The sequence below is a fragment of the Uloborus diversus genome, chromosome 7 (genome assembly GCF_026930045.1).
Source record: "Uloborus diversus isolate 005 chromosome 7, Udiv.v.3.1, whole genome shotgun sequence".
Lineage (NCBI taxonomy): Eukaryota > Metazoa > Arthropoda > Arachnida > Araneae > Uloboridae > Uloborus > Uloborus diversus.
Window position 1 is genome coordinate 65131061 of NC_072737.1, and position 14408 is coordinate 65145468.

Sequence of the window (14408 nt, forward strand, 5' to 3'; positions counted from 1 at the left end):
TTGAATATTTTTTCAAATCAGTAAATTTTGGAATACACTGAAGAAAGGATCAATAGTCGAGGGTACATTTATATGCTTTTAAGTACAATTGTCTGTGGAACAATTAAATGAGTGATTAATAAATCTCAAGAAAAATACATGTCGATGAAGAAAATTGTTTACGAAATGCTTAAGTAACTGCCTTAAAGTGTTAAATTACTAAATTATGAACGTCATTGTTAATCGGCAATCCTCATACATATAATAGTTAAAATCACTTATTAAGTAACTCTCTGACGTCAACGACAATGAAACTTGCACCATAGTATGCGTGACGACATTATTCCATTGTTGAAGCACCAAAAATTCAGTTATTTGCAATTTGATAAAATGTTTTGACATTGTTTTAAATTCAGGGAAATGCTTTATTTTGACAAGGCTTAACTGGATCCTGTAACCTAAGTGTTTTACTGGTAAGACTAATTTTAGGAGAATAAAGAAACGAAAATGTGGTCAACAATGAACGCTATCTACTGTTGTTTAGGGTTAATCCACTAGAGTTAGGGTTGAAATTTGAACTCTCAAAATATCATCAATCAGGCAATTGCTTATTTACTTAACCCCATGTCAATTTAAGTCTAATGGCAGGATAAATGTTTTTAAATTGTTACTTACCAGTTTTGCCCTATGGCACGAAGCAGAATCATCCTGGAAAATGACGTTTGGAACTGAAGTAAAGTTATGCCGGATGCACATAAACAACCTTTACTCTGCTAGAGACCATGTAAAAATTTAGAGACTGCTGATTGGTCACCGTGTGAAAGCATCATCCATCTTCTGTATAGCTTGTTTTGCACGCTCAAATTATTGTTTCATTTCGAAACAAAAAACTTGTCTTCTAGTCATTATTCAAAGAGAAGGGGAAATTTAAAACATTCAAACGTGAATTTATAACTTTCGAGGAACGAAATCAGTTCAATCTGTTGGATGGGGAAAAAACATGGCTGACACATTTGCGTCGACTGACCAATCAGGAGTCCCAAAACTAATAAGGTCTCTAACTGAGTAAAGGTTGTTTATATGCATCCCGGATAGTAGGAAGCAATTTCTCCTCCGAAATGTCAATATACACCTGAGCGTTTACTGTTCCTTGCACAAAGTGAAGCCCATCACCCCCCCCCCCGCCAGAAATACATCCCCAACTCATCTGGTATAAGGGATGCTTGACTGTGTGTTGAATGCAGTCTGGATGATATTCCTCTCCTTTGCAGCGCGGGTGATGCAATTTTTTTTTACCGTCACTGTATTTTGCTGCACCTCGAGTATCTTTTTCTCTATTTTGATTTGTAGTTTCAAAAAGAAAAATTAGCTCTTGCTATACCCGCGAGAACTATACCAGAATAAAATGGTTTAATCTTGTTTTATTTTTTAATCCATATTTTTTTCGATGTATTTAGACAACACAATTTGTCTTTTATTTATTTGCTTTAATCACTGAACTGCACTTTTTTTGAAGTATTTTTTGACTTTAATGATAAAATCATTGCGCATTTCTCAGCACTTTGAAATTTCAGATTTTGGTTAATGATTTTCTTTTAACTGTATTGATACGGATAAACACATGTTGCAAATTATCAGCATTGATGAAAACTATAAATAATGCAAGAACTGTAAACATAATTATAAAAGCCAGCATAATTAACAGTATCACATGTGAAAACTCAATTTTCTGAGAAAGTATATCGTAGTTCGTCTCACATTGCGCAACGTTAAAGTATTCAGGGGAAAATAAGACAAACCCTCACCCAAAGCTTAAAATTATTAAGCTTTGGGGAAGGTAAAGTCACGACATTTTTCAACAAAATTTCGCACCTTTACTAGATAGTCAACAGTTACTTAATACAGCTTTAATTGCTTTTTTAAAGCACTTACCTTAATAATTGGTCTTTGGTTATATCTTTAGGTCAGATAGTAGCTCGTACTACACAAAAAAAAGAGAGGGGTTGGTTTGACCCGCCTATACGGGTTTTCCTCACTTTCGTCTACTCTTTATAACTCAAAAATGCACTTGTGCCATTTTCATTGAAGATTTGCCTCAACTAAAGTGGAAAATATTAATGCGTACTTATTATATTTTTTAAATGCTGTTATTCACAAGAAAAATAAAACATTTTTTTTTTCAAAGTTTTTCTTTCATAGCAATAATTTTAAAGAAACATTCCTCAGTACCGTTCTTTCGAGAGGAAAAAATAGTTACAGCTAAACCCCCCGATTTTACTTCCTTCATAGCTACGTTTTCCACGCAATTCACGTTTTTATCAGTCCCCGTATAGTAATAATGTTAATTTAACCCGTATATTAAGTTTGCTTTTTACGAAATTACTCACGTTTTACGTTTTAACTGGAAAATAAAAATACATAGAAAAATGTTCTAATATCTCTACTAACAAAAAAGCTGAAAGTCTCTTTGTCTGGATCTTTACCCGGATCTCTGTGACGCTCATAGCGCCTAGACCGTAAGATCGATTTTCTTGAAATTTGGCACAAAATTAGTTTGTAGCATGGAGGTGTGCACCTCGAAGCGATTTTTTCTAAAATTCGATTTTGTTCTTTTTCTATTCCAATTTTAAGAAAATTTTGCCGAGCCAATTATCATAACATGGACGAGCAAATTAACATAGCAAACTGGCGAGAAATTCGCCATCCATTATTTGTAAATATATACAGGCTAAACAAATGACCTTTTAATTTTCTACTATTGGCAAAGCCGTGCGGGTACCGCCAGTAAATAATCTTTTTTCTTTTTGTGCTTTTTTAATGCTTATCCACTTTGTTAAAAGTTAATTATGAAAACAGAAATGCATTCCGCAGACTGTCTTTCGTCTTGTCAGTCTTTCAATCCTGGATGATATTGCATTTACTTTGAACTCAATGACTGAAAACAATCCAATAATACGGGCTATTTTTAACATTAACGCATGATTCACAACAAAATGTGTTAAAATAATCGTAAAATGGTGTGTATAGTAATAATCATTTTTTTAATGCAGATACGTATTATACTTTTTGAAAGAGTTATCTTTATGACAATTAATGGCTTTTTTTTATGTTCGTATTTTACATTTTCCTGTATTTTGCGTTTTTTAAGTCAAGTTCCTTGACACAAAGAGAAAAGAAAAAAAAACGAAAATCGGGGTTTTACTGTATATTAATCTGAAAACAGTGGGACTAATTACAAAAAAAGCTTTTTTTTTTCTTTATATGTATTTCCCGTACTTTGCGTTTTTTAAGTCCTGTCCCTTGAGAAACATAAAATTGGGGTTTCACAGTATATAAAAGAATCCGCTCCCCCCCCCCCCAAAAAAAAAAAAAAAAAGAATTCCAAACATGCTTTATTCAACACTCTAGATAGGGACTGCGAAAGTTCATGGAGAGAAAGAACAAAAAATAAATGTTACAAAAAGCTACTTATTACGACAGATACGACTGAATAATCGGTATAAAATAAATATAAATCTCACATTGCATTAATAAGAAATGAAGCAACAACAAAGCTCGAAGTAGCTAACCAAATCACATAAATCGTTAGAAGATAGAAAGTCATATGAAAAAATAATGACTTCTGTAATTAAATGAGAAGATCAAGAGATACTTTTTTTTTTGATGGAACAACCTTTTGTCGGACTTTTTTCTGTCAATTTTGTCAATTAATGGCGTATTCTGGGGCTTACGGCTGCTTAAATACGCCAATTAGCTATTAACAGTGCAATTTAGCCAACTGCCATAAAAATCCCTTCGTAAATAAGGGATATAAGCTGTTACTCGTTTATGATTATATTTAGCATTGATAGCTTTTTAATAATTGCTTGAACCTGCATAATTTGGTTCTTCCACAGGATTTTTTTTTTCTTGTTGGGAATGCAGGAACAAAATTATTGAATAATCTTTTTTAAGCATTTGCTGAAAATGCGGTATTTTCAGTTAGTTAAAGCTGGAAAGAAAGAGCAGTCGAAGTATAAGCGTACTCTGAAATTTATTTATGCAGAATGCAGATGGACGTTCTTAATTTTCATTCCTCATGGGAAATCAGATGTCTGTTGTCATTTACTATTAATTATTTTTGCCTGAAAATTCTTCCAAAGGGGATACCATCATAATAACGAGTACGCCATGCCTTTTCATGAAAACATTTCTCTTCTCAAAACAGATGAAACGAGCTGATGTGTGCTCCACGTGATTTCTTTTTATGCCAATTTAATGATAAAAGTGCCTTGGAGTAAGCTAAGAAACACTTTTAATATGTTCACTCTAAGTTTGTCGATGCAAACGAGCGTTTTACAGAGATTAATTTCCCTAATATCAACAATTTTAACGTGATTCAACTCTCTAAATACCGCCAATAGCGCCAAATTGGAACCAGATTCGAGAAATATTGTTTTTTCACCAATTCTGTCACAAACTTGGCGATATATTGCCAAGTGTTCTCTAAATTATAACATCACTCCAGTTTGCATTTAAATTAACACTGATTTTCCCTAAAAAGGTGTGAAAGACCTCTTTTAGAACATCGGAATGCAACCAAAAGGGGAGGTGCAAAATTAGACCCCACGAAGAGTCTACATATCAAATCACAACTTTCCACGACATGCTCTTTTTGAGGTATGTGATATATGTACATACACACATACATACGTAAATACAGACGTCACGAGGAAACTCGTGACGTCTGTGTTATTAACTCGGGGATCGCCAAATGGATGTTTCGAATATCCATACGTTCTTACGTGTACATGCACGTAAGGTCTGGTCGAAATAACCACTTCACATAGGCTTACCCATTCTTACCTCCACACAAGAAACCTCCTTGAATCTCCCTACTGCATTTGTGGGGAACTTGGAGACTTTGAGCACTTCTTCTTCCACTGCAGATTTACCTCAAATTTCCATGTTGTGATTTCAAGTAATTTAAAAGCGCAATGAAAGCGTTTCATCTTCATCGATAAAGAAGCCTACAGGAAAGCTCTTTCGCTTATTAACTTTCTTTTCTAAAATAAGCAACTTCTTTTTCCCGCCTTATCATAGAACTGGTACTATTTGACCATTGATTTCAATTTATATGTAGTCACGAATTTTATTTGTAACCAGGATCATGTGTCACTATATGTTTTTGTCATGTAATTATGTTTTTGTTTTCTAATTAAATAAACACGTACGTCGTTCAGGGCAAACCAAACCGAGAAGATCTTGCAATCATTCGGGCCCTGAAGGATGGCGCTTACTCATTCGGGAAAATTTAAGCCGAAATTTGAGGGCTTTTTTTTTTTTTTTTTGCGAATACAATACTTTCTTTACAATGTAAAAGGAAGTATAAAGAAGCTTTCAAAACTATATGCAGACCCTATATGAATATGTACATCTGGGAGATTTAATTAAAATCAACGCTATATTTTTATGACAAGTTTAGTTATTATTATTATTGTTGTTGTTGTTATCATTTTAGTTTTGCTTTTGTATTTTATCGTAGATTATAAATTCACAGTGGCATCTAAATTGTGACTAATTTTTATTTTATTGATGAAATAAAAGACACGCATTACTTTTTTTTAAATTTATGTTTAACAAAAAATCCTTTTTGTCTCAGCTGCTCCTTGCTTCGAATAATCCGTTTTATGCATATTTTTCCACGACTTACTTTTAATGTTACAGCAAGTGATTTTTAATTAAGACTTTGCCTTCTAACAAAAAGGGGAAAAATTCGAGTTGTGTAACTTAAGTATCAAGATTATTCGACAGCATAACTTAAGTATCAAGATTATTCGACAGCTTTCCTGGATTCTATCCCCTCGTCTGGTGCATTTTTATCTGGACATGCTCAGACATTCTAATGAGAGAGCAGTGGGATGCCATCCTGTTAGTAATTAAAGCTATTATTGCTGCGCTTTTCAAGAAAAATGGAAAGTACAGTGTGAACTGTCAGATTGCTTTCCCCGTAACTTCAATCATCAGTTATTGTTACTTCCTTTTTCATACGAGTAGAAAAGGAAGTGTTGTTTTCGCGAAAAAAAAAAAAAAAATCCCTCAATTTCGGCCTGGTTTTCCATTTTACTCATCCCCGAATGAAAGTTGAGTGTTTTTTTTCGCCCCTACCGCACGTGCATATTTATGCCTAGGAACGTATGGACGCCCGAAATATCCATTTTGACCATCCCCGAGTGAATTACCACGAGTTTTCTCGTGACATCTGTATGTGCGTATGTACGTATGTATGTACGTATCGCGCATGACTCCAAAACAGTATGTCGCAGAAAACTGAAATTTGGTATGTAGACTCCTAGTGGGGTCTAATTGTATATTTCCATTTTTGGTTGTATTCGCTTGTTCTAAAAGGGATTTTTTACACCTTTTTCGGAGGAAAATCAGCGTTAATATCAATGCAAACTCAAGTGATATTATAATTTGGCGAGCTCTTATACTGGGACCATTCCCCCACCGGTCACTGGACATACGACATCATCAACTTTGTCTCTTTGTCACGAATCCAAAGCTCTCCAATAAAGCACATCATAACTAACCATGGGCTACATCACTCATACCGTAAAACAGGGGAACATTGCTCCTCTATTAATAACGTTGCTATAAAAAGCGTAAAAGTTTTTTGGTCTCGAATTGGCAACTTGCCCACCTGTTTACTGTTATCTTCTACCTAGTTGAAAGAAATTCCACCTTGTCAACCATTTCGTCACTGAAGTCCTCGAAAACCTCTAAAAAAACTCTCACCTTTTTGAGCAATGTTATCCTTAGAGGAGCAATGTCCCCGCATTTTACGGTACTTCCATATAAGTCAATATATTCTTGAATTCACCCTACTGTATTTGCAGGGAACTTGGCGACATCCAGCACTTCCTTTTTCAACTGCAGATTTTTTCTTACTACCACTTAATGCTTTCAAACAACTTGAGGGTGCAATGGAAATGGTACCTATTCATTGACAAGGAGGATCATAGGAATGTTTTATCTCTAATCGATTTTTTTTCAGGAACAAACCATTATTTTTTTCTGCTTTATCAAAGGGCTGGAACAGATATGGCCATCTTACTCCCATCGATGTCTATTTGCTTATTTATTACTAGTGGTACCCGCACGGCTTTGTCCGTAGTAGAAAATCAAAAGGTCATTTGGTTCGCCTGTATATTTACAAATAATGGATGATAAATTTCTTGCAAATTGACTTATGTTCATTCGCTATTCCCATGATCTGGTACCACGTCATGATAATTTCGTAATTTACTCGTCCATCTTATGATAATATTGCTCCGGAAAATGTTCTTAAAATTGAAATAAAAAAAAGAACAAAATCGAATTTAAAAAAAATCGCTTCGAGGTGCACACCCCCATGGTTCAAACTAATTTTATACCAAATTTCATGAAAATCGGTCGCATGGTCTAGGCGCTATGCGCGTCACAGAGATCCAGACAGACTTTTAGCTTTATCATCATCATCATCACTACTATAACCATTATCACTATTATCATCATCATCAGCAGCAAAAATTACCAAACAACATTATCAAATTATGAGTAACTTACTGAATATTCAGTGCTTTAACAATGAAATAATGCCGTCACGCATGATTTGACATAAGTTTCATTGTTGGTGACGTCAGAGCGTTACTCGATCAGTGATTTTGGCTGTTATATATATATATATATATATATGAGGAATATTGTTATTGTTTTTCTCCAAGTATAAACACTCATTGTTCAAGTTTTGACGAAGGAAACTTCAAGTTTTGCCGAAAGGAACTCCAAATTTGGCCTAATGATGATAATGTTGAAGAATGGAACACTGTACTTCTCCGAATGATGATATATTTTTGCTAACAAAATCTGTCAAATAGGAAAATTTTTGAGAAGTCACAGTGACCTTTCGTGACCTTCCATAAAGGAGCTCCTAACCACTTCGGTGCTTTGTAGGAATTGTTTTTAATTAAAGCTCACATCTTTTAAATTGAATAAAAAGTTCCTTTTACTTCCGAAAGATGAGTCAGTAATTTTTTTTAAATTCATTCATATATTCCGTAGTTTCATTTATTTCTCCTAAAATTCGCTCGAGAAATAAATAGTTTCAGTAATCTTCAGTAAAACTTCAGTAGAGTTTACAAAAATAAAAATTGCGAAATGTTTTCGCCCAAAACTTACCGATTCATCAAGCTTATAGTTAAGCAATGTGGAGCTTCTCTTTTTATGCTTCGTTAAGAGGGCTCCCTACCCGTTCCTTAGATCTTCTTAATCAGTATTTCCCCCTGGTAGCCAGTAAGAAGCAAGAGCTTCAGCGGAAAATAAATCTTTACTCTAACCCAAATTCCTTGAAGAAAAGATTATTCTTAAAAATCTTTTGCCCAGATTTTAATCGTGATGTGTTTTTGTTGCACACCTCTAGAGACTGATTATGATCATATGAGGTAGTGAAAAGCAAAGAGATGTAAGTGGACAATTTCAACTTTTGAGTAAAACATGTTTATAGATAACGTCCTAGGTAGGCTTTCATTGATTTTTTTTTTCAAAATTATACTGCATAACAGCAACTACTAGGGCTACTAAGTACTATCTCTTGCCCCAAGACAAAGGAGAAGTTCACATACCATTTGTACTGGTTAGCTCCAAATTTTGAATTTTGCCAATAGCATCACCTTTGCTTCTCACTGCCTCGCATAGTTCGTGATATATAAAAAAAAAAGAAAAGAAAAAAAAAGTTTCGAAAGTAGTAGGGAAATGTGGGGTCAAGTAAAATGGTTGAGATAACTTACTTTTCTCAAAATTATATAGGAAATTTGTTCTGAAAATTATGGTACATAAAGAAAGAAAAATATCTTTTACAATAAAATTTGCATTGAAGCATTATTTTTATTTTTGGCAGTAACTTTGTACCCCAAAGAAAAGGTGGAAATTTTCACCGTTTTTTTCCAAAGGGGCAAAGTGAAAAATAAAATTTTTTTCTTCTGAAATGTTTTCTATTCGATAATTAGAGATATTTTTTTATCAAATAAATGAGTAAACAAAAGAATGAATGAATTAATGTAAAGGAAATGAAAGAATAAATGAAAAGATATATTAAATGAGTGAACAAAATTGTGAATTAATAAAAAAATAAGTAAAAGAATGAATAAATTAGTGAATTATTATGTGAGGGAATGTAAATGAACAAATTAATAAATGAATATATAAGTGATTTGATAAAAGACTGAAAAAGTAAATAAAATGAATTATTTCACTTCGCCTCATCCACTTTGCCCTGCATGGGCATGCCTAATTGTAAAAAGCATTTACAATTCAAATCAGCTAATTATTAAGTAAATAGATACTGTACTGAATATTAATAGGTTTTAATCAATATTTATAATGCTGAAAACAAGAGCTTTATTATTTAATACTACCAAACAATTTTTTTTTGTACTTAAAACAAAATATTACAACATGCATATCAATTTTTGAAGATCTATTGTAGTATTATCATATTCTTTGGTTTTCAGAGGTATTTTTTTTCTTGACTGGCATAGACTATTGGTGTTACCACATAGTTAAAATATTACAAGATAGGTGGCGCTAAAGAGAAAATATTTCGCCATTTCATTTTGCCCCTCATTCCCCTTCATCTTTCGTTTTGGATTTTAAGTAGATTGTTGATTTAATTTTCTTAATTTTATCAAACAATGTTTTTTATTCAATGCAACGAATGACTAAAACGTATGTAAAGTAAGAAACAACATCGTCAAAAAAGCACAAATTGCAGATTACTGCAGACACGTGTTTTGGCGTTACAAGGAGCGCCTTTTTGAATGCAAAAAGTAATGAGCTTAGGGATGAAAAGACATCCGAAAAAAGCCAAGAGCTAGATAAGCAAACAGCTTAAAAGATAAAAATAGCAGATTAACCAAACACCCATAAGAAAATTATAAACCAATAAAGAACCAATAAGAATGCGAACAAAGGGCAGGAGCTCTTTCACAGGCACAGTCAAGCCCAAAGAAAGAATTGAATTGGACAAAGATTAAGCAAAAGCTGAAACAAATATAAAATGTCAATAACCGTGAATCGCAAGAAATGAAAAGATGAATGGAAGAAAAAAAACAGCAGGAAATTAAATAAACCAAAAAAAAAAAAAAAAAATGCGGAAAAGGAAAAAATAAAGATAAATAGAAGAAAAGGGGCCGGGGGGGGGGTCAACCATTGACAAAAAGGTTAAAAATAAACCAAGCAAGATGGATAAAAATGAATGGAAAAATATAAATAAAAAATTATGCAAAATAGAAACAAATGGATGGGGAAGGACAGTGTTAAAGATATGGGAGCCAGACATTTGGAAAAATACGAAACTGCTTTAAGATCATTAACTAAGTTAGAACTGTTCCTCAAAATATGGAAAGATTCTCAAAAGTCAAGATCTGATGAATTGGGGCATTTTTGGATAATCTGATAAGGATTAAAATCAAAAGAGTGATTCGAATCCCAACAATGTTGAGCAATACTAAACTTCTAACGTTGTTTTGTCTTACTTTACAGTTCAGCACAAAGGTATTTATTTATCTTAATACTAAACTTATTTAATTGTTGTTTTTTCACATAATTTTGATGCTCTTCCAAGCGAAATTTTAAAGCACGCCGAGTCTGTCCAATATAGGCAAGTTTACAGCTACAATTAATTTTATAAATTCCACAACAATTAAAAGGGTGAATAGGATCTTTAAGAGAAAAGAATGAAAGTTTGAGAGAACACCACCTGGAATTGGAAACATTTTAGAATCTTAGCAACCTGATACAGATGGAAAGAATGGAAAAACAACCAAATTCTTTCTGATGAAGGTTCGGTTAAGAACATTAGTTTGGGATTTATTTTAAAGTTTTTTTTATAAATGGAATCAATCAAAGTTGGAGGATAGTCTCTATCAATTGCTACAGCTTTAAGATAATTAAGTTCCACATTAAGAAGTTCCGATGAAGAACAAATATTAATAGCGCGATAAACAAAAGAATTGAAAACAGAATATTTTTGATTTGGAGGATGAGACGATAGTCTATGAGGAGGCACAGAAACAGCAAAAGGTTTGCGATAAACAGTAGTTTCAAAACCAATTTCAGTACGAGAAACAAGTTCATCAAGAAATGAAATGCAATTATTCAGTTCTTTCTCACAAGAAAATTTAATATGAAGATCAATGGAGTTTAAAATAGATAAACCCTTACCACTCTCAAACTGATTCTGGTTCATTAGAACAAAACAATCATCAACATACCGAATATAAACTTGAAAACTGCAGTTTTTGGAACAGCTTAACCTCAAAATAATGCACGTAAATATCACTAAGAAGGGGGCTAAGTGGGTTTCCCATAGCCAGACCATTTAACATAATATAAAATTTCACATTAAAAACAAAAGAACATCGTTTAAGACAGGTACGAGTAAGGAAAATTAAATCCTCAATTTCCGTATAGGTGAAATGAAATTCAGAAAGTTTTCGACGAATGCATAACAATGAACCCTAGACTGGAACGTTCGTAAATAAAGAGTTAACATCAAAAGAAGTCATAAAAGAATTATTTGGAACAAATGAATTTTCTTAACAAAAGGAACAGAATTTTTAATAATAAATAAATTGTGACTCCTAAGAGGAGAATACGAAGCCGTACCAATATTGGAAAAAATCGGCCTGAAAGGAATATCAGAAATCAAATCATTAATTTTATCAACATAAAATGATTTGCCAAGCACAACAGTTTGGCTACCCTTGTCAGCTTTGGTAACAACCAGATCAGAATCAGAAATTACATTTTTAACCGAAAGGCTAACAGTATTAGCGAATACAGGTTTAGAAATTTTCGAATTAAAGTCAATATTAGAAGTTATAAGATGCCGAACGGAATCTCTTTGAGAGGAAGTTAAGGCACTAAATTAAAAACTTTTCTCAACAGGAGCAATAAGCTTTGAAAAAGCAGGTTTAACACTCACAACAAAATAATCATTACATTTTAGAGCTTCAATTTGAGAATTGCTTAATGGAACACTAGAAAGTTAACAACAACATTCTTATTAACAACGGGTACATTATCAGGAGAAACCACATGAGAAGTTTTACAGAGTTCAGCTAATTTCTTTTTCGGATAAACATCAAAATATTTTGAACAACAATCACAAATAAAATACTTTAATATAATTACAAAGGTAAATAATTATTAAGATTTTTGCTTTTACAATTATGTTCACATGACTCGATACGGAATAGGATTTTACATACAATGCTCTAATAAACGGGAAAATAGCAATTTTTGGACTTAATTCAGTCTGATTCTGAAGTACTGAACTTATGGAGGGAATTACGATGCACATTCAGCTATCTCGCGACAGCAGATCGTTTTGCTTCAGCTTGAAACATACCGACAGCCCTTGCCCTCCAGTGAATATCTTCTTGTGAATGGGTTCTTCTACATCTTGGATACCTCAGATTCTACGGAATTGTTGCTAGTAGCGGGCTGAATCATAGGTCTGATAAGCCCTTCTTTATACTTTGTAATGGGATCACGGGATTACGTTTTATGCAAATTTTGTCACAATCGGTTTTGCAGCCATTACCTTATATATGTAATTTGTGTGTTTTGCATGTATACTGTGTACCACGCTGGGCCCCGGAGTTGGAAGCGAAGAATCTGAGTTGAACAGATTTTAAGATAAAGGAATCGGAGTTGGAGTCGGGAGTTGAAGGTTTGAAGTATCATGTTTCGGAGTCGGAGTTGGTTATTGTTGTCCGCAACTGTGCCAGTGCTTGCTGAGTCACAGTCAGACCCAGACTGTTTTAAAGGGAAATTAGTCTGAGTCGGCGAAAAATGCTCTAAAATTCCCGGAGTCGCAGTCGGAATCAGAGTCTGTCGTTTTTCCTCCGACTCCGCAGCCCAGGTACCACGTCTTTTCACATTTGTTGCTTATTTTTTGAGCAGAAGTGGTTATTTTTATAATGATAACAGTAATTATTTGTTGCGCGTCAAAGTAAGTTTCTAAATTTAAAAACTCTTACCATCTATTTAACTTCTTCAACGCTTCCAAAAGTCGCGGGGCAATGAAATCATTTGTACTGAAGTCTTCAGATATTCCTTCGTGTAGAAATTGTGACACAAACACTTGAACTTTTTTAACTTAGAAAAATTTAATTACAGCACAATAAACTACAATGTTAGTTGCAAATAAAAACTTGTTAATTAATAAACACAACATAATGAAGATATCGGCAACGAACTCTCTCGAAAATAAAATCTCAAGAATTTTGAATATTACATACTGCTATAAGAACTGCTACGAGGTGCGCGAGTCCGGCTAATTTATTTAAACTTAACTACTCAGTTCAGTTCAGTTCTTGGGCGTTTTCCACACTCCCCACCTTGAGTTCAGGGCTCGGGACTCCGGAACTCAACTTCAATGCTGTCAGGCTAGGTGATGAACTGGTGGTGGTGGTGCAACACAAATCCTCAAGAACAGTCACAGGAGGGGGTTTTAACTTTTGAAGCTCACAAGATGACACCGCTCCCAGCTCCAGAGAACACAACTTTTTAACAGGACGAATGAAGACACCCGTTTTTGTCTTGACTTTAGCAACTCGCACACATCCATCCTTACTTGTGAACACTTCTAGAACTCTTCCGAGTGGCCAGTCAATTCTTTTACAGTTATCTGTCCACACGATAACTAAGTCACCAACTTTTAGAACTGGAGAAGTATTTCTATTAGTCACAGGTTGTCGCAAGTGTCCGAGATATTCCACTCGAAATCTCGAACGGAGATCTTTTCGTATTTTCTGTGTATACGCGTGACGTTTATTTAATTTCTGATGATCCAGCACATCTAAGTCTGGAACACCGATTTCTCTAATCTCTTGCAAAAACATAGAAGGTGTAATCGGGGTAAGATCTTGAACGTCATCACTAACGTAAGTCAACGGTCGCGAATTTATGATACTCTCACAGTCGCAGAGGACTGTTAACATCTCTTCATAATCCAACGATGTTTGACCCAAAACTTTTCTTAAAATTCTCTTCAAAACTCCTACTAACCTTTCCGAAAATCCTCCCCACCAGGGAGCAGAAGGGGGGATAAAAATCCAAGCAATAGAAGAAGCAGTAGTTTCATCTTGAATCTTTTTCCAATCAATCTTGCTTAATTGGTTTTTTGCGCCAACGAAGTTCTTTCCGTTATCGGAATAGATAATTGACGGTCTGCCTCTTCTCGCGATGAATCTCCTCAACCCCAAAAGAAAGTTATCTGTAGACACTGAAGCCAACATCTCAACATGAACAGCTCTAAAAACAGCACAGGTGAAAATCAAAATCCAAACTTTTGAGTTATCTTTGAGGATCAAGGGTCCTGCTAGATCTATTCCTAGAATTTC

At 34.1% G+C, this 14408-nt stretch overlaps 1 protein-coding gene across 1 annotated transcript; it reads right to left on the minus strand.

The window, feature by feature from the left end:
• Nucleotides 1–13367: 13367 nt before the first annotated feature.
• On the minus strand, nt 13368–14006 carry LOC129226711 (uncharacterized). The gene has a single exon (XM_054861340.1). The coding sequence runs from the start codon at nt 14004–14006 to the stop codon at nt 13368–13370; it is 639 nt and encodes a 212-aa protein (XP_054717315.1).
• Between the last annotated feature and the right edge of the window lie 402 nt (nt 14007–14408).

Excerpts from the sequence above, each read along its gene's own strand:
- LOC129226711 (XM_054861340.1), bottom strand. The coding sequence starts at position 14,006 with ATGTTAACAGTCCTCTGCGACTGTGAGAGTATCATAAATTCGCGACCG.